The 21041-nt window shown below is 37.7% G+C and overlaps 7 protein-coding genes across 7 annotated transcripts; 3 read left to right on the top strand and 4 right to left on the bottom strand.

Moving 5' to 3' along the window:
- The first annotated feature begins 992 nt into the window (after positions 1-992).
- Positions 993-2001, top strand: LOC117564693 (rab-like protein 3). The gene is made up of 2 exons (XM_034243567.2): positions 993-1202; positions 1270-2001. Exons 1-2 carry the CDS (start codon positions 1142-1144, stop codon positions 1932-1934), a joined length of 726 nt encoding a protein of 241 aa, XP_034099458.1. The 5' UTR covers positions 993-1141; the 3' UTR covers positions 1935-2001.
- LOC117564695 (adenosine 5'-monophosphoramidase HINT1) lies at positions 1991-2789 on the bottom strand. The gene is made up of 3 exons (XM_034243568.2): positions 2684-2789; positions 2471-2612; positions 1991-2332 (listed from the first exon to the last, which is right to left on the bottom strand). Exons 1-3 carry the CDS (start codon positions 2725-2727, stop codon positions 2063-2065), a joined length of 456 nt encoding a protein of 151 aa, XP_034099459.1. The 5' UTR covers positions 2728-2789; the 3' UTR covers positions 1991-2062.
- Positions 2790-3012: 223 nt separating this feature from the next.
- LOC117564696 (electron transfer flavoprotein regulatory factor 1) lies at positions 3013-3783 on the top strand. Its single transcript, XM_034243569.2, has 2 exons — positions 3013-3166; positions 3278-3783. The coding sequence occupies exons 1-2, from the start codon at positions 3125-3127 to the stop codon at positions 3491-3493; spliced, it is 258 nt and encodes an 85-aa protein (XP_034099460.1). The 5' UTR covers positions 3013-3124; the 3' UTR covers positions 3494-3783.
- Positions 3784-5257: 1474 nt separating this feature from the next.
- On the bottom strand, positions 5258-13075 carry LOC117566237 (carbohydrate sulfotransferase 11). Its single transcript, XM_034245785.2, has 3 exons — positions 12758-13075; positions 5902-6373; positions 5258-5828 (listed from the first exon to the last, which is right to left on the bottom strand). The coding sequence occupies exons 1-3, from the start codon at positions 13034-13036 to the stop codon at positions 5599-5601; spliced, it is 981 nt and encodes a 326-aa protein (XP_034101676.1). The 5' UTR covers positions 13037-13075; the 3' UTR covers positions 5258-5598.
- LOC117566240 (uncharacterized) lies at positions 13075-14865 on the bottom strand. The gene is made up of 3 exons (XM_034245786.2): positions 14453-14865; positions 13987-14061; positions 13075-13532 (listed from the first exon to the last, which is right to left on the bottom strand). Exons 1-3 carry the CDS (start codon positions 14741-14743, stop codon positions 13080-13082), a joined length of 819 nt encoding a protein of 272 aa, XP_034101677.2. The 5' UTR covers positions 14744-14865; the 3' UTR covers positions 13075-13079.
- A 483-nt stretch (positions 14866-15348) lies between these two features.
- On the top strand, positions 15349-16957 carry LOC117566235 (5'-3' exonuclease PLD3-like). Its single transcript, XM_034245783.2, has 2 exons — positions 15349-16641; positions 16700-16957. Exons 1-2 carry the CDS (start codon positions 15445-15447, stop codon positions 16955-16957), a joined length of 1455 nt encoding a protein of 484 aa, XP_034101674.2. The 5' UTR covers positions 15349-15444.
- Positions 16958-17159: 202 nt separating this feature from the next.
- LOC117566234 (exonuclease mut-7 homolog) lies at positions 17160-20087 on the bottom strand. Its single transcript, XM_034245782.2, has 4 exons — positions 19869-20087; positions 19151-19799; positions 18082-19091; positions 17160-17308 (listed from the first exon to the last, which is right to left on the bottom strand). Exons 1-4 carry the CDS (start codon positions 19975-19977, stop codon positions 17178-17180), a joined length of 1899 nt encoding a protein of 632 aa, XP_034101673.1. The 5' UTR covers positions 19978-20087; the 3' UTR covers positions 17160-17177.
- Between the last annotated feature and the right edge of the window lie 954 nt (positions 20088-21041).

Here is a 21041-nt window from a genome sequence, read left to right as displayed (position 1 = left end):
ATATACATATGTACGTACCACATACATATGTAGGTCGATGTTCAAGCGCCCCACTTGTTGGGCATTTCCATTAGTTTACCACATCACTATCACTATTTACACTCGCGGCAATCGAAACTCAACTCAACTCAACCGAACTCAACATACATTACAATTTTCACCACACTAACACTTCAAACACGCGGCGCGTCGCGACAGCGGCTGCGTAACTCACCACTCATCATTAAGCTCTTTTTCGGAGTTTTGTTGTTTATGATAAACTGTTTATAGCTGTTTTTTGAATTTTAAATCAATTATATTTACTATATGAAAATGAACATAAAATATATACATAATACATACGAGTATATGTTTTAAAAGCTCTTACCAAAACTTAATTGCAAAACTGAATTACTGCAAAAACAAAAACGCAAACAAAAAAAACGAAAACGATTGAATTATATGTATTATTAAATAAACTGCATACTATATATAAAACAATATATAGTATATATATATATATGACGATGCAACTGTATTTGCAAGCTACAAGTATATAATTTTATTTCAATGCGAAAATACAAAAGAATTTAACAACAACAACAACCAAATGAAGCAAAATAACAAGTGTATGCGAGACTCCAGCCGCACACACACACACACAGACAACCACAAGAGCGTCTGTGTGTAGTTTAATGATAAAAAAATAAAAAAAAATATAAATACACTGATATGAACACCCACAAATGAAATGACACGAAATGAGGAACGTTTATAAAGAATAAACAACTGTTTGAAACTATTACAACTACTTTTTATCGCTTTTTCGTTTTATTTCACAAGCGCGACTCGAACCGAAAACTAAACCGATTAAAAGCGCGCAATAACTGTAAACAATCAGTGTGGCCCTCAAAAATATACCATATATTTTGTGAAAAAAATACAAGTTCCAAAAACTTGCGTAGGTGGCTTCGATATATGCGCACCTTGGCATTATCTAAGTCGATAGATAATTTTTCGATAAATACAAACAAATATTTGACAAAAAGCGCCAAATGAATTCAACAATTAAATAGAGAGGAATTATGAACAAGCATTAAGACAAATTGCAGCACAACAAGCAGAACCTTTATTTACAGTACTCGAAAAATAAAAAAAAACGATGGAGCAGCAAACAATTAAACACGTACTCACTGCTCGAATTTTAGTGCTCGGCGATGCAGGTAACAGCGAAAGTTGAACTTGGAAATTTCGGTTAATTAAATTAAGTATTATATTACAACTCTGCAGGTGTTGGAAAGTCGCGACTAACAGATTTGCTGGCCAAAAGCGAAGATACACCGACACCAGCGACCCGACGCGTTGGCGATTGTTGGTGGAATGTTCAAGTGCGTCTTCACGAGCATCCACGCTATGTGTGGCTGCCCCCAACGCCCGAGTGGACATCCTCCTCCTCAACGTCGAGCCCAACAGGAATCGAACAATTTCCACGACGTGGCGGCGTCGATTTAGTGCCACATTTTGTTGAATTCTATGATTTAAAGAGCACGCTGCGCATGCCTCGGGAGCATCGCAATCGTCTCTATCGCCACATTGATGGCATAATCCTTGTATACGATCTATTGCGCATGAGCACCCATGACAACCTGCACGATTGGCTGTATCAGCCGTTGCGTCAGATTTGCAGGCATCGCCACAATCGAATGCGTCCCATCCTCAAGCGGCGACACGTGCCCATCCTCGTGGTGGGCACCAAACTGGATTTGTTGACCACCCGCTGCTTGCGAGGATCTGGCAAAATAGCCAGTCAGCTGGGCGCGGATGAGATCCTTGTCAATTGCCTGGACTCGAAGAGTTTTGAGCACAAATCTCGCAATGCGGGCAAACTGCGAAAGTTTCTCAGCAATGCCATCGAATTTAAGCTCAATTTTCCAACAACGGGAAAACGATGCTGAGTTTTACAATGATTTTCATATGTATATTTTTACAATGTTTTCTAGTTTTTAAAACTCTTTTTTATTACTTTTTTTGTTGTTAACAATTCCTCTTTTTTGTTAAATGTTAGTTAAGCAATCGTATGTTTTTAGCCAGGTGGCCATTGCATTTGGCGACCACCCAAAAAGTGCAAATGCAAATGGTAGACGGACTGTGCTCCATGTTGTCCATTGTTAATGACCACACGATAGCCTTTCTCGAGTCCCAGATCCTTGGCCACCTTGCGTCCCACGAGCATCAAATGTCCCAGCAACTCGGCATCGCCGTCTTCGGCTAGTGAAAGCTGTGCAATTGGCTTGCGTGGTATGACCAGAAAATGTGTGGGAGCCTGAGGCGCTACATCATTGAATGCCACACACTGTACAACAAATATAAAATGCATTTAAGAATTAATAAAATACAATTACATTTTTATAGCAATAAAATCCTCATGCTTTAATCCACATGACAACTTTATAGATTAAACTATCTGTCGCACTTTGCACTCCTCACTTACCTTCTCGTCTTCGTAGATAAATTTGCATGGAATTTCCTTGCGTAGAATCTTGCCAAAAATAGTGTCTTCAGAGGCTGCGGCGCTTTGCGCCTTCTCCACCTCGCTTGCCATTCTTACGCAGTTTGTTGCAATACCGCGATTTCTAGTAAATTATAATTGGAAATTGTTATTGAGATTAGCAGTTAATAATGGCTAAATTGCATGCGCACTTACCGCACTAGAAAACTGGATAAATTGCGGCCGGCTGTCACGAACATTGTGCAGTGCTGCCAACTTATGCGCAGTACTGTGTGACCGTCATTTGAGAGAATATAGTATACAAATATTTTTGGGTTTCATCACTTTAGCGCTAACGCAATTTAAGATATTAATATTGTTAATTCCATTTAGCTTGTAAGTGATATTCTACAAGATATTTGCTCTATAATAATAATTGAAACTTCACTAACTGCTTTTTGTAATTTCATAACAAACTGACCTACGGTCACTTGCGAATCATTCCTCTCTAGTATTTTTCAGATTTGGTATATCTTGCAAATTTTGCTTACGGTCACACACCTCTAATCTGAAGTGCAACCGAAAGACAACAAATTCGCAACGTTTTAGTCATATTTTTGCATTTAACTGTTAAACAAATACGTTTTATTACTGGGGATGTCAGAGCTGCGCTCCAAAGTTATTACTCTTTACAAGCACGTAAGTAACAATAAAATAAAATGAGTGTACTGCACACCACGTGCAACTGCACCCAATTGGAAGGGGGCAACTGGAAAACTGGAACTTATGTTACGTGAAATTCCATTGCAGTTACAGTACCTGGGCCGTGATTACCCCGGCCTGAATGGGCCGCAAAAGTTTCGCAAACAAATCCATGATGCGTTCATAAACAACAAGGATGAGCGCGATCCTAAAAAGATCGTGGCTCTCCTGGCCCAAGGACGTTACCTCGCCAAGGAGGTGGAAGCGTTGTATTCGCTGAAAAAATACCGCACCGTAAAGCAGCGTTACAGCTACAATGACTAGAGAGTGACCGAAAGAGAGAGAGAGAGAGGTGAAAGGCGGAAATGCAAAAGGACTGAAAACCAGAACGAGAATGAGAACGGGAATATGATACAGCCAATGTATTGTTTTTGTTTAAACAAAGACAAAAGACCCGCACCCAACACACAAAAATACACACACACACACCCACTAAATATTAGTTTCGAATGTCTTGTCAATGTTTAACTGTAAGTTAATGTTGAATAAAAAGTGCAAAACAGTCATTGGATAACGCAAGCCAAAAAAAAAAACAGAAGACACATACAAACAAACATTGTAGTTGAGATATTATTGGTCATACGCATACCAATGCATTTAGTATATTTATGATCATACATACGCATACAAAAGGTATTTAGTATATTAATTGAGGGATGACCTTGAAATATTATTGTGTGTGGGGGGCTTGACGGAGTGTCCAAGTATTATTGTTTGTTGTTTATCGAAGCAGATACAAATGTTGAACGTGTGACTGCCAAAATTATTGCCACGGGCATTTTATTTTTTTGTCGTTTCTGATGCTGATGGCCGACAACGAATGCGTTCCGTGGTTGAACTTTGTTATTGACAAAATATTGCGTATTTAAATTCATTTATTCAGTGGACCAACTGTCTGTGTGTCGTCGTCGTTGTGTCTATGTATTGGTGATAAACAACACTGGCGCCGCAGAGCTTTTTGCACACTACACTACACTTTTCATAGGCATATCAGCTATGTGCTGCAGCTTGTCACTTTGCCATTGTGTCTTGTGTCGTTATCAAGAAAACAATTAGCTGATAAGTTCTATCGATTGTCTTTCAATGCTATCTAATCACACATAGTGTGAAACAAGGCGTGTGTTCACTATGGCTATAAACAGATCGTAAAAACTCAAGTATAAGTTCTCTAGGTGCTCTAGTGTTGCTAGGAAACTCCTCGTACAAAGTACTAAGAATGAATTGACATATATTATGTGGGTAAAATCGAAGCTATAAAATTTATAATGTCCAAATAATCGGTTTCCTTTCGCTTATCGACAATTTTACTTTTAGAATTAGTCAACATTTGTTTATATTTCTTTCATTCTGTTGTGGTCAATTTAAAATCAAAATTAAAATTTGAATCAAAGTGTATTCAAAAGTCGTTGTAACAATGGAACCCCTTTGCTCTTTGCCTTTGACTATTGCAAATGTGAAAGCTCTTGCGAAATTAAAAGGGCAGCGAATACGTAATCTTTGTTCTCGTGCTCGTGTAATTCACCTATCACAGATACCTTTTATCACGTCATTTACGTTTACGCCACTGATAACAAAAGTTCATTGATGCCAAGAAAAAGCTTTTATACGAAATGCATCCAAACAAGGAAGGCGGAATGCACAGTGGGCTACTTTGAGCTATTTATAAATATAAATTGAATAGAGGAACTGTTCTAAATTAGCTAAAAATACTTTTATGATAGTCTCAAATTTGTAAAGTTTAACATTTCCCATATAAGAAAAATGTAAATTCATTCTTTATCAATAAAAACTTAATTTAAGTTAACTGCACAGATTTGTTAGAAATTCCAGTGAATAATTTAAACAGACTTTTCAACCACTAATTAAATACTGAGATATAATAAAAGACTCGGCTATAGTTCAGAGCTTTTACAACTGATTTAACAAGTATGATAGCTGAACAATTCAATAAGTGAAATAATTATATTTACCTATATAAAACACAAGAATCATTCGCAATTTTAAGTTTTAAATATAAAATGTTTAATTTAATTAGCTTGTAATAAATAATTGCATTTTCTTTATTTTGCTAATAGCTTAATAACATAATAATATTTAACTTGGCTGCAATATGCAAAACAATAACAACTTTGAAGAGAGTAAAAGTTTGCAAGCCTCTAAAGTCAACACATTAAAGTAGAATGATGAAATTACAAACTAATATTCGCCTGTTGCTGAATTATGAACTAACGAAAATGTAATGTAATTAAGTAAGGTTTAAATTACGACTAAAATCACAAAGTTCTCCCAGTGTGGAAAAGCGTCATGGTCACAGTGGAATGAGCAAAAATAGAGAGAGAGACCACTTTGAAATGGATTCAGAATGATGGTTAGCCAAATTCAAAGCCAAGAACATCTTCCATGCCGTAGTCAAAGAGCCGAAAGTCCTCCTCATAAATCTCATAGAGACGCCGAATGGCGCCAATGGGCAGCGGATCGAAATAGTTGCGAAGATTCGCTTTGGTGCTCGACGGTTTGTGGCCCGTGGGGAATGTCAGATTCTTGGTGCCCGACAGATACAAAGCCAGCGCCGAGTCATCGAGAAGTGTGTCATATTTGCCTGTATTAAATATATTTCAAGATTAGCAGGTGGTCTCTATGAAATGGGTTTGATTTCAATCTTTTTGACTCACCCACAACGTTGTACTTCATGACGCACGGATTGCAGAGTTTAGCGATTACTTCCCAGTGCTCGTTGTAATCGGTTTGATTGACACGACTCAATTCGGGTCGCAGCAAATACTCCACGAATTCACCAAACTGAACATCGTTGCCTTGCTCCAGCGATTCGTTACTCGCTCCTGAACGCAACTCTCGCACAATCTGTCGTCCCACTCGCGACTGAAAGTAACGAGCACTCGGTGAACCGCCTTCCAACTTGTTGCGATACGCTGAGAGCAAACGCTCGAAGGGATGTCGCACCAGAATGAATCGTGTGTAATCCTCGCTGAGCACCTGCGTTCGCTCCTCGTCGCTCAGATCGTAGAACTTGGTGAACATGCCCACCGAATGGGCCAAGGAGCCGGGTATTTGCAGTGGATCAGTTCCGTTCTGCCATTTGCCTGTGAGCAGCATGAGAACTCGCTTCCAATTCGTGCAGGCAACCTACAAAAATATAGAAAAAGGAATGAGTTTCGAAATTTGTTTAGTTTCGTTTTTTTTTTTGTTCAACAAAATAAACAATAATGCGCGATTGAGGCCACAAAATGTACACATGTTTCTTTTTGACTAATGATTCACAAGTTTCGGGTATTCATGAGTACCACTCATGGACTCTTCAAACGAATGCTATTTAACAATTACAGATAAGGAGCGAACTTCCTGGGATTCCATTTGACGCAACATATCAACGAGTTATTATCGACATGTGGATGATAAGTGTGATAGGATCCACACTTGTGGAACAGGTGTGTGTGGAATCCATTGGTGGTATGACAGCACAGTGGTTAAGCCCAGCGGAACTGCGATAAATATTTATCAATTGCAAAAACATTCAACAAGCAACAGCTGAGGATTGAATTAAATTTTGTTGTCACTCCATTCGTTTTTTTATCGACATTTGCATACGTTTGTGGAGCTTCACAACAGTGGAACTAATGCAATGTGATAAAGAAATAAATAAAAATGAAAAAAACAAAACAAAATACAAATTAAGAAATTCTTTCTTTTGTATGGCAATTAAAGCTCAACCAATTATTTATAAAAATAAATTATTTTCGGATTTAATAAGGGAAATAAAATAAGATAAAAATAAGGGGGAAAAAAATTATTGACTACTCAGTTTAAAAGAACTTATGAATTTTCAGTATTGAAGATAATATTATAGTTAACAAAAAAACATTGAAACTTAAAGTATTAAATTAATGAGTACATTCCACAGTACGTTCTATATTTTATAGCTTCCCTTAGCAACATTCTCATTCACAAAGTATCCGCTTTGCCATGCGCGACGCTTTTTGAGACACGATGACGTAGCAAAAATGTATATTATGTAGATATATGATTACAAAATAGCTTTAAATGGAACTTGAACCCCTTGAGATAATGATATATAGAAAGTAAACTAACGATAATATCACAAGTTATAATCCATTTAAAGCGGTAGCTTAAAATAAATTTACTTTCATTAAGAAAAGGAACATGATATAGAAATATAGAAAGTAAACTAACGATAATATCAAATGTTATAATCCATATAAAGCGGGAGCTTAAAAATTAAATGACCTTCATTAAGAAACCGAAAATAATAGATGAGTTAAGAAAACTGTAAATGAAAATGTTTCTGGCAATAAGCGACTTTTCACTTAAGCATTTGATATAAATTGTAATATTCGCAAAGATAAAACTAAATATAAACAATTGTTGTTGCTTAATTGCTGGCAATGGAAAATATGCATGGATTTTTCTAGTTACACTGTGCTTTTGGCTGTGGGTTGAGCCACTTAGCGGGCAAACAATGTTTATAATAATAAAACAACAAATCAACTTAACTAAACTCAACTCAACATCTAAACATTTCATTTCGAGCAGACAGCCTGGCTGACCGACAATGTCGAGTGTAATTAAACGCAACAAAAACATTTCAAATTACAAAAACAAACACTTTAATTTTTCGTACACAAAAACAGGAAAAACTGCGAGCGCACAGTGTGCACAGTGGTTATTGTTGAGACTGCTTGTCAACTTGTCAAAGTTGAAAGTGAAATTTGCAAACATCTTTCAACTGTCAATTGTAAAACAAAAAACAGGCGAAACATTCTTGTCTCAACTTTGAAGACCCTGCTACTTATTTTTTGAAGGGTGCTTTATTTATGTGAAAGTGAAGGTAACAAGCTGAAGAAAATACTTTTACAAAATGTGCAGATTAGCTATGCTACTGAGGATTTGCTAAATCTGTAGTAGTTTAAATGATGTGCTCAAATTTTCATATGGTATATAAGTGATCTTCTATGTTTTTAGACTTAACGTAGGATTTCATCATAAATATTTCAAAGTTTTTTAGCATAACATTTCATTATTTCTATTCAAAATTTAATAAATATTTCAAAGATTTTAGACTCGGCTTAACATTTCATCATTTCTTTTCAAATTTAATAAATATTCCAATTTTGTAGACTGAAACCCAAAGGAAAAATCTTATTGTTTGAATAAAGAAAAAATTACAATAATAAAAATGATATCCGTTAATTTTGGATATTGAAGAGCTTAACTAAGCAACTTATTAAAAATTTTGAAACTTAAAGTTGAACGCGTTAATTACGTCATCTAATAAAATAGGTCTTGCTCCACTGTGCCTGTGGCAAAGTTCAGGTTCAGCATTTTTCGTATGCAAAGCGCATAGTTAAGAAAATGTATTTGCAATACGTAAGCGCATGCGATCATAAAGCAAAATTTAAACATTTTCCTTCGACCATTAAAGGCCACGTTAAGCATCACCACGCGATGGTCAAATAAAAACTCAACCATGTATACAAAGAGGGGGCAACTAAAAGAGGGGAAAATAGGCACGCGTTTACGACTTCGAGAGAAACAAATGTGAGTTTCGCATGTGATTAACAACAATTCACTTCACACACAGACACAGTTTGAGTTCCCCGCTTGAAGTCGAGACTACGTCTCTGTAAACTGTAAATTGCTGATAAGCGAAGCGTGCTCGATCGTATCTCAGCTACAACATGACACGCCTCCTTATCTTTTAACGATCTGCCGATAGAATTCATCTGCTTATCAACAAAAAACTGACAACTGAATGTAGTGAAATACGACCTACGATCATTAGCTAATTATTTGATGTAGTTACACTTTATAATAGATACGAAATTTATTGTTTATTAACCTAATATGTAAATATGTAATATAATAAACAAGAAACGAAATGATAAAAGTATTTGAAAATATGTTTAAAAAACTATTCAACTAATTTAATCTTTATACACATAACGAAATCAATGAATGATATAATGAATATTAATAAATAATATAATTAACAGCAGAATATTGCAACTTTGTATCAAATTGTTGTACAAAAAATAAATAAAATACTTTTCAAGAACAAAGCAAAGAATTTACTCAGAAGATTGAATTTTTGTGCCACATTTTTCAAGAAGTATGCAATGAAAATATATATAAAAACTATTTTAATAATATATACAATTATTTTAAAAATATGTAAAATATATTTATATATTATATAAAATATATTTTTAAGGAACTAATCAAATAATTTACTCTGTAAATACATAACGAAATAAAATAAAAACAAAACAATTTACGAAAATTCCCCTAGTTTCATGCTAAGAAAAGCGTTGAAATAATAAATAGATTTTACGTTCGAATTGGTTTATATCATTTGCTTTTATAAATAATAAAATTTATTTACTCTTCCAAAAGATTTCACAAGAAACGAACCAACATGCGAACTTTCTTAAGACTTATGTTTAAATTAAACTTTTCTAAAAAAAAATATTTTATAAGCAAAAAAAACTTTTACTACAGTAAAAATGAAATGCCATAAAATATTTGTAATTACATTTAAAAATATTCAAATGTATGTACTTTTTTTTGATTTTAAAACTTTGTAAATAAGAATTTATTTTGGGCTTTTTTAAAAGTGATTTCCTATAAACGTATTTCTGCCCAAATTCTATGAATTATGTTGGTAAACTTTTATGTTTAGCACAAAATAATTTCCATTATTTTTAGCCTATATTTTTGTTTGATTAATGGCAATTCCCATGTGTATAATTCACGTTTATTCAGCGAACATAAAAAGAACTGAAATAAATGGATTAATTTGAGGCACTCGTATCAAGTATACGCAGTGTTAATCAGCTTGTTGTAAGTGCCGTGGGATGGCGCCACAGCCGAACTACGTCATGTTATTGGAGGCATTATTACTCAGAGCATAGACAGCCGCAATGTGAGCCACAACAACAAAAAAAAAGGTGATTCGATGGTTTGTTTGGAGCCAACATTATGTTGCGCGATGGTTCAAAGTGCAATGAGCTTCACACATGAAACACGAAGCTATTTTTAAGCCACACGTCGCACGTTTTGGCTGTCGATTCGAATTTCGAATCGCTAATCTAATCAAAATATAGTTGTTTCTTTTTTCTTTTCTTTTTCTTTTATTGATAGCAATGGATTGGGCAACTAGCATTCAGTTTTTATATTATATTGGGAGAATTCCAGGTTTCGGTTAATTTCCTTTCAATTGAATTAGCCAATCTAAGGTCGCGGCTATTCTTATCAATTTAGCGAATTTTAATTAATAGAAGACGACGCGTTGTGCGCTTTGATAATTGTGCCTCCAATTGAGCGTCATGAGGTCAAGCCGATAACAAATCAAATCCAGCCAGTCATTTCGATTATTCGCTGATTCGTTTATCAATTTCAAAACTGAAACCGACACTGCAGCCGAGTGAATAGAAAAAAATAGAGACAGCCATTCATATATAGACAATAGCATGACATGGAATCTGTGCGATTTGCTTGGCATTAAATTACTGAGCGAGAGCTACATGGCAAAATAATAGACTACAATTAATAGACGCTCGACTGAAACGCAGTTTGCATTTAAGAAATTTGCTACTAGAACTTGAGGTTCGACTAGGCAATTTCCCTATAAAATATATTGTACTGTAAAATATATTACGATGATTTATCATAATATAAAGTCTATTGTAAAGTATGTTACGATTTATATGTATATTATTATAAATCATTATCATCATAACTTATAATAATGATAAAAAGGGAATATCATAAATACATTTTTTTTGTTTGGTATTTAGCAAGTTTAAATTAGTATTATATAACTTACTTAATAAATTATCTATAACTGTCCTGACTGTATTGAAGCCCTATTAATCATTACAATTAAATTATACTTCGGAATATTATTAATGGTATTTTTAAATACAATTCTCAACGCAATTTTAAGTATTTAAAAAAGTTTGTAAACCTAGCGGAAATTTCCATAGGAAATCATCGGTGATTTCCATAGGAAATTGGTAAAAAAAAGATATAAATTAATAATAGATAGTGGCAAATTATATATATATTGCTTTATATAATTGAAATTGCATTGGTAATTTCCATAGGAAATTGATCATAAAATAGAAATTAATAATATATAGTTGCAAATCACGGATTTTTAAATATTTCAATTTGCATTTCAGCTTTAACATATTAATTGAAAATACTTCATGGTAGACTAACTAATAAATTCACAGTGATTTCCATAGAAAATTGGTCATAAAAATAAACGAGTTATATGAATATTAAAAATTGCATTTTACCGATAGCATATTAATGGCAAATACTCCACAGTAGACTAGCTAATAAAAAACTTGTTGAACTCTCACTATTAATTGAAAAAATATTCTTGTTATTAATGAAAGTTTCACTCAACAATTTCTCCGGCATATCCCCGTTTAAAATCAATAAGTTGGGGTATTAAAATGCAATATCTGCAATTATGGCTACACGAGTATAATTTATAATTGTGGCATATATAACATCGATTACTGAGCGAGAGGCTACGCAGCTGTCTGTCTTACGATGTGGGGTAATCACAGTGGAGCAGTAAAATCAATGATAGTCTGGCGGCTATTGATAAAGCTTTGAGTGCGAGCTTAAGATTGGGAATCAGCAGCTACAATGGGTTAGTAGACTCGTCAAACTCGTCTAGACTCGAGAGCGGCGGCAAACACAAATTGTTTGAATTAATAAGATGCCACATGTGGCAAGTGAAAGAGTGAGAAACAGGAGGCATTGTAGCATCGGATGTCAGCGGGCAATAAAAGAGAAAACGTAAAGCAAAAAGCAAAAAATTAAAACAAGCAAAATAAACGAGTTTTTTGCTTTTGCTTTTTTAGATTGAGAGACATTTGACAAAAGGGTCAGAACAGACGAGAAAAGGGAAGTAATTCAACACATGGCGAAACAGAACGACAGCAAAATGAATTCCAAAAAAAAATTATTTCGGTAGACCTCAAAAAAGTCGAAAAAAAAAAACAAAAACTAAAACATTTTAGATGAACGTGTGGGACTAGAAGATACCCTGTTCCATTCAGATTTGATAACTGACTTCGAATCAATTCAAAGTTTAGTTTCTGATAGTACAACTATTAATATTTCTCAGATCATTTATTTATTATCCTTTAAAAAAGAAACATAGTTTTTTATTGGAATTACTAAGAGTCATATTTTGTAATTTGTGATCCTAATGGAAATGACAACCTTAATTCAAGATAAACTTCTGTTTCCCATTCAACATAGCTAGCTTTATATCAAATTTAAACCACATATCTCATATAATCTCTTAGATACAAGCATTTATATAGACGGACGGACAGACAGACAAATTTGTCCCAAAACCCATCAACCCTATTTTCCTTAAATTCAGAATTAAAGCAGGGTATTAAAATGTTTTTATGTTGACCAAGCGGGAATTTAGATTCTGATTGTGGAAGCAGTTGAACGTACCTTGGGCACATAGCAATAGAGCAGCTTGTGTTCCTTGTCGACGATCATGTGATCCATTTGCAGTTCCGTGAGATCCTCGATGGATTGTCTATTGGCCTCCATGAGATCACATTGTCGCTGCATCAACTCCTGGCGTTGTATGTTGATTGTCTGTGTTAGCTCCAAACTATGTTTGTTGATCTTCACATTGTTGTTGTTGCCATCCTCAAATGCTGCTGCCGCCAAAGGTTGCACGAATGCATAGAGCAGCATTAGGCTGAATATTAACGTTTCTCGCATGATCTTTACTTTTTTTTTCTTTATTTTGGCGGAATTTGGTCTTTCAGGTTTGCCGCTTGCGACCGAAATACTTGACGCGATGCACAAACTTTAGTTTGGAGCCGTTTTCAATGCCAAGCGCCGTTAGAGTTGCGCGTCCGTTGGCCGCGTTGTCATCGATCGGCTGATTGGTGTCCACGTTGAACAGTGCAAAGCAGCGCCATAGAAAACGCCAAGAGACAAGCGCGCGATGTTCGTGACCGTTGCGCTGCGCCGAGTTAACTAACTCACAACTGGAGCGCGGCAGCTTGATGGCTTCATTTCCAGCGCCAGCACCAGCATTAGCAACCATCGCAACCTGTTGTTGTTGATCGCTCGTGGCGTCTTCGTGCTGACCGGCAACGTCTTCGGCTAATGCACGATGACGTTCGTTACGCTGCCTTCGTTTGTGCTGAGCGAGCGCAATTGAGGCGATTGCTGATTTCAATTGGGCAATTGTGGGAGAGCGCTGATGTAGCTGCAAAGAGAGCGAACAGGAAATGAGAGAGAGAGCGAGAAGAACAGGATGATAGCATTTCCAGTTGCCTTGCAAGGTAGTCAGCGATTTCACTTATCGATAAATCTTTTTTAATTTATACCAATTAAAACATTTCTTCTAATTTGCAATTATGGGAAAGCGCTCTTGGAAATGAGAGACCAGGATGATAATTCCAGTCGCATTGCAAGACACAACTTATCGATAAATTCTATTTAGTTCACGCCAATTAGAACTTCGATGACTTCTAATTTGCATTGCTCCACTTTGGACTTCTGACGTCACTAGCGACGATTCCAAATAATTCTTTGAACAATTGTTTACACTTGCTGCGGAAATTTCACCCAACCTTAATCGATTTGATTGATACGCACAACAATTGTAAACATATTTAATTGAAGAGCGACCAACTTACAATTGAAATCAATTTACTTACCACAATTTTTAGCGTGCTGAGTCCGTCGCGTTGCACGTAAATTGTTGTTGTGGCACGGCCCTCTGCTGTGGCAATCTGTAATTATGAAATCTACATAAGAATGTGCGAATGTGCAGATAACGGTAACAATTTATCAGCTGGCATAACAATACAAAACAATTAGCAGCTTCTAGCTGGAGTAGGTCACCAAACTTCGGTGATCTTCAGTGACGAAAATGACAAGTAGTGCTAATTGGACTTTCATACAACTCTAATACAAGTTCGCTCTCTTTCCAGAGCTCTGCCGGCTTGCAGTCGCAAGGAACGGTCGCGCATGCTGATGGGCTTTCTATGAAATCCAATACAAACTTGCTCTTTATCTCGCTCTTTCGAGAACACTATCAAAAAAACAGCTGTATATGCTAATTGGACTTCTATAAAATCGAATAGATGCCCTCTCACTCTCGCTCCTCTCATTCACTCTTACCATTCCTAGCAGCTCTGCCGGTGTGCAGTCGAAAGGCACGTCTGCCAACTCTTCGTAGTCCGCCAAAATCTGCTGCAGCTCTTGATCGGTTGCCGCCAACATTGCATTGTGTTCAGCGCGCTCGAAATCGTTTTGTTTGTTTCGCTTTTTCAATTTTCGTTGCACTTTTTGTTGTTGAATGCCCGCTAAATTGCGCGCTTCACGTATAGCTTTTTTTCTCAAATTAATTGGCAGCAGCTTTAGCTGCTTTTTCATCTGAACCATTTTACGGCGTTCGCGAGAGGTATCCATTTACTTGCTGCAATTTACACAGTTTAATTAACTTGACAAATGTTTGCACTAATTGCGCCTTCACAATTTGTAATTTGCTGCTGTAAATTTGCCGCAGCGTCGTTTACTCAATATCAGCTGTTTCAACTAGAGTGTGGCCAAACTGTCTTTTTTACATTTTCCACAAGCAACCTTCGTTTCTTTATATTTAAAATGCGCGCTAATATAAAATGCTTTAATAAACATTTGTAATATTTTATACTTTATATTCTTGGACTAGAATTGAATCCATTACACACTATTACACATTATAAATTGTTTTTGATTTCGTGCCGTTACATTGCCGATTAATTAATGCAGGACTATCGCCAATTTTTTGCATGGACATTTCGCAAAGATTTCGCAATACACGGCAAATTAATAAACAACAATTTTGGTTTTTACTTAGTTTAAATACATAGTGCGCATAATATAATATTGATTAAATGTATTTCTTTAAGAAGAGAATGTCGTATTTATGTTTAATTTATGCGTTTTAAATTTGCACATTGCAGCCGCCTACGTGACGTCACAACTGTCAGTACTAGTTGCATTGAGCAGGCGGCGTTCTAACCGTCTATCGTAAAACGTAATCTTGTCACCGCGATAACCCTTTTCACAAACCAGCGACCAACGAACACATTGATTGTAGATGATAGTGAACTTTTCGACATTTTATTGAAATGTATAAACCGCAACCGCTGCGCAACCACGACGAGGACGTGGAACATGGCCACGACAGTGAGGAGGCGCAACAGCGTCACGCACACGCACTGCAAATGTGCCTGTTATCGGCATTTCTGCTCATCTTTTTAGCCGGCACCGCTTATCACACGAAGCCATTACCGCTAAGATCTCCACTACAGCAACTGCAGCGGCGTGACAATCAGAAATACAATTGTAATCTGACGCTTGTGGAATCCATACCCATTGGCCTGAACTTTACACCCGGCAGCCCGCATTTCCCTAGCACCTTCGATGCCTGGGATCAGCTGTTGAATCTGACCAAATCCACGCTGGATATTGGAAGCTACTATTGGACGCTGCGTGGTGAGGACACGGGTTTGAATCACAGCACCGCTCATCCAGGTGAACAGATATTCCAGCGTCTCCTAGCCAATGGTGTGGGAGATGGACCCAAGATCAAAATACGTATAGCACAAAGCTCACCGTCGAGAGTATCACCTGATCTGGAGACACAAATCCTCGCCAGCTATGGTGCCGCCGAAGTGGTTACCTTGGATTTCCCCAAATACTTGGGAGCGGGCATCTTGCACACCAAACTCTGGATTGTGGATAATGAGCATTTCTATTTGGGCAGCGCCAACATGGATTGGCGTGCTCTCACCCAGGTCAAGGAGCTGGGCGTGCTTGGCCGGAATTGTCCGCAGCTAACCAGCGATTTGGCCAAGATCTTCAAGGCCTATTGGTATCTAGGCAGCAATGAGAACGCACGCATTCCATCCTCCTGGCCCTATGATTATGGTACCAACTATAATCTGGAGCAACCCATGATGCTGAATGTGCTCAAGGATGCCAACACAAACTATACGATGCAAGCATTTGCTGCCAGCTCGCCGCCTCCGCTCTCTGCCACTGGACGCACTCATGATCTGACTGCCATTCTGAACTCGATCAATTCGGCGCTGCAATTTGTGCACATCTCGGTCATGGATTATTTCCCGCTCATCATCTTCGGACCAAAGCTACAGTATTGGGCGGAGATTGATAATGCGCTGCGCACGGCGGCCGTGGAACGCGGCGTCTCGGTGAAGCTGCTCATCTCATGGTGGAAACACTCCGATGCCAGCATGGACAACTATTTGCGCTCTCTTCAGGATCTATCCATGACAAGTCGCCAACATGTGGACATACAAATTGTAAGAGGTTGCAGTAGATAATTGTGCACACAACTTATTCTTTCCTTTCTCCCTTTAGCGTCGCTTCATTGTGCCCGCGGATGAGGATCAGCAAAAGATTCCCTTTGGACGTGTGAATCACAACAAATACATGGTCACCGATCGCGTCGCCTACATTGGCACCTCCAACTGGTCAGGAGATTACTTCACAACCACAGCCGGCATTGGTTTGGTCTTTAAGGACACTCAACCAAGTGCTGCGGCATCGCTGCGCAATGATCTTGTGAGCATCTTTAATCGCGACTGGAACAGCGCTTTTGCCAAAGAATTGTCTTAGTGATTTTAACAACCTTCTAAAATGGACTGCAACTGAATGTGAAGAATGATTGATCATCATTAGCAGTATTTTCGATAATATTTTATCATTTGTATTCACAGTTTTTTAATCAAGTTCTATGCTTTTCACGTTTTTTTCTGCAATTATTATCATTGTATATAATTCAAATACTTTTTTGTTTAAATTTCTTCTGAGATTTGTGGTCACATCGTCGATTTGATTATTTAACATTATTGTTGCCGCGTCGCAGAAAATTGTTGCACGCAATGCTCTTCTCAATCACCGCATTGATATCCGGCACACATCTGGTCAGGCAGCAGTGAATGAGCATCAAGCAACGCGCATCCATGGCTGTAAAATGAAGAGAAAATCTTTTAATATCAATGGGAATACCAAAATATGTGTAAAAGTTCCTTGAAAGGACGCTAAGCGAGAGGATATTACACTACTTCAGTATATTGTAATACTAAAGTATAAATTAATACTAAAGTCAAATACTACAATAGTATAAAATACTACTACAGTATTAAATACTACTATAGTATAAAGTACTACTATAGTATTTAATACTACTACAGTATATAATACTACTACAGCATATAATACTACTACAGAAATATAATACTATATTAGTATTTAACTGCCTCGATATAAAATTTATACTCTTAAAATCATCTGACAGATCCATAACTGGAGGCACCTAATCAAATTATACTGCAACTACATTTTAAATGCTTAAAATTCTTATCAATCAGATTAAAGTTATCATAGAACTTATTTTGTAGTACGAAAATAAAGTATATCAAATTATAGATCTAGTTTTTGAGGGGTTAACTGATCGAAAGTATAGTAAATTACGATACAACAATAAAAGGGTTCTCTTATCTGAGAATCCAGTATATCAAATTGTAGAACTACTATTTATGAGGCGTTGACTTATTGATGGCATAGTAAATTACGATCTAGTGTAGTTGAGCTGATCACTTTCTACATACTAATTCCTTATCTCAGAGACTAAGACAGTCACAGCTCATAGCTATTTGATAACAGTACTTCAACAAGATGTACTTCCCCTAATAGACTTTCTTAAAAGAAAAATTGTATAGATATAAAGTTAAGCCCACCTGCATAAAGCACCTGCTCGCGTCTCAAAGGTCTGTTGGCCCAATTGGAGCATTGATTGGCCTTGTTGAGCTTCTTGCCCAGGCACAGCATGGACAAATCCGTAAGAGCTTCTCCGGCACGATTCAAATTGCCAAACGGCAGCTCGACGCCATGACGTTGCTTCTTCAGTTCCAGCCAAACGGTGCGTAGATCAAGATAATGATGTGGCATCTGTAGACGCAACTGCAGCGGCAACGAACGCTGCAGCACCGACAAATCGTTGAGCATGGAGAAACCGACCTTCATGATGTTCACATTGTTGAAGACACTGGAGCCCAACGAACGCCAGTGCTCGTCGTGAAGCTCGTGGCTGGCGAGGCAATCGATAAGGTACACATTGTGCATGGTGGCGATTTGCAGCAGACAGAGTTGATTTTGTACGCACAATTTCTGCATCCACTCGGAGTCCATGTAGATGGTTGGCTCGCACTGCAAATGCTGGAGCATTCGCTCGAATTGCGCCGCCGTATCCACAATGATTAGGCACTCGTCCGGCAAATCCATGCTCAGGTACATATCACAGCCAGCTGCTGGCGACGTCGTTGTTGCTGCTGCTGTTCCAATTGCCGCTGCTTTGCTTTGCTCCATTTGTTGGTGCCGCAGCTCATCGTGTGAGATCATTGACTTTATTTCGGGCGGACAATCCTCCGGCAACAGCTTGAACTCTGTGGACCAATAGACCGCTTCCAATTCCCCCGGACCGCCAGCTGCGAACAGATAGCCAACGAAATCCGCTTGCAATGCATAATCGTAGGCATGAACACGCACCAGCTCTCGAAAACTTTCGAGATTGGTGTGCGATTTCTCGTATTCACGGTACAGATGATGCAGATAGCCGGCGGTCTTGGTGAATTTGTAGTTGGGCGTCACAGAGTCGTCGAAGCCATACTTCTTGGCCAGGCGATCAACGATCTTGGATATGGGGCGATACCTGAGCACGTGATGCGACACTTTCAGGTTTGAATAGCGGCTAGCGGGAGGGAAAGTAAGATTAACTATTCATTCTATATTCTCTCTTCCGATACTCACTCGAGGATGTTCTCGCACATTTCAATGACCGACTTGTCCTTGTGCAGAAGCGAGTCTAGAAACTTGACGAACGGCAGCCGCTGATGCGTCGCCTGCTCCAGGTACAATTCAGCCAGCGGCAGTTTCTCCTGCGCAATCAGTGGAAACGCCAGGTCCAGCATATCAAACTGATGCGTCAATTTCAGATTGATGGCCCACTGTGCCACATCCTTGTAATGTCCGCCGTCCAACATCTCCCGCAACTTGGGCACAAGCAGTTCCCGGATTTGTTGCAGGCGATACGTCTCAATCATGGCATTCATCAGGGATTGCATTCCCGTTGTCTTCACAAAATGAAAGGCAATCATGCTTGTGTTGTCGTCGCATTGCTCGCTCAGCTGTGGCATGTCCGCCTGCAGTTTGCACACAGTGTCCAGCACAAAGTATGACAAGCTCTTGATCTTCACATTGCTGTTATCCGGGCAGTTGGCAAAGATCTTCAAAGCCAATAGCAAAGGATTCTCATGACGCATCAACGTCTTGCTCAAATCCTGTCGCATGTAGGGCGACATGCATTTGTTGTGCATGTTCCATTTGTCGCGAAACATCTTGAAGAACGCCTCAAACTCTGGGTCCAATGTGGCATCAAAGTCCCCATCGATGCCAGCACCTGGAATAATGCAACGCAATAAAAAACATTTCCCCATTGGGTGCACCTTCGATTCGCTACGAATGTTACCTGTTGTAATATCTTCGAGACGCTTGATTTTCAGATTTCCAATCAAGTAGTCGAGTTCTTCATCGTCAGACTCGAAGCCTGCCGGTATTGCGTTATATAGTTTTGCCATATTTGTTTTTTTAGTGGGCGCGCAGCCCTCCAACGACAACCACAACACGATGCAAGTGCAATTTGTGATAAAACTTTTGACTTTTGCATACGCGATACTTTTTGATATATTTCTTGGCGAGTCTATCGCAAAATTGAGCTGTCAATCGATAAGCAGCACAATTGATTGTTATCGATTAGAGAAATGAACTAATGAACTGTTCATGCTATGCAGCCCTGGCAAAAAAAAACGTTTCGTTTATTACAAATTTATTTGAAATAAAAGTTGAGGATTTATTATTTTTAATTACATTATTAGCTTCCTTTTCTATTATGTAATTTTTTTGTGAAAACAGTTCTACCCAAATTTATTTTAAGCATATGATTGTTAACATTTTTGAGTTAAAACTAAATGCATAAAATAGGTTAGGACTTAATAAGCAATATAATTTTTTAATTAAATAAATAAATACAAATATTTATGCCCTTCATTTGGTTTTTTGCTGTATTTATAGCAATTAACATCACTGATAAGAAGTATCGATAGTAATTCAAACGAACTAGGACATATCGATATTGCGCTTACATTTTTACCGGCTCTAAGGAAAAAAGCCGCTAGACGCTCGAAAAATTTTTCGTTATTCCGTTGAGAAAATTAAAATGTTGCTTTTTGCTACAATTAAAGTGTTTTAATTAAACTGATTAACAAGTGCTATTAGATGCAACGACTAATTGTGCCTCATCGTTTGAAAATTGACGCAATTAATCAAGAGTTGATGAAATTAATAAGTGAACAATGTAATTGGCAAATCTAATACGTCATAAACTGGAAATGGTAGCAGACGGAAGCCGGCGGACGTCGCCACCAATTACCAATTACAGCTGCAGTTGCCAGATCAAGTTCCAGTTGGAAGCACGTGTCGGCAAACTGACCCAACAAGATTTATGTATCGATCTCTTGCCAATCCCCATTGATCTGCTGTGGGCAATTGAATTGAGTGCCAACATGCCGACAAGACATGGCTTTAAGCCATTACCATATATGTATGCACATTGTATGTTAATACAACATAAGCCGTTGCCTCA

This window comes from Drosophila albomicans, chromosome 2L (genome assembly GCF_009650485.2).
Source record: "Drosophila albomicans strain 15112-1751.03 chromosome 2L, ASM965048v2, whole genome shotgun sequence".
Taxonomy (NCBI): Eukaryota; Metazoa; Arthropoda; class Insecta; order Diptera; family Drosophilidae; genus Drosophila; species Drosophila albomicans.
Note: the sequence above shows the minus strand (reverse complement) of the source record. Positions and strands in the feature narration are given on the sequence as shown.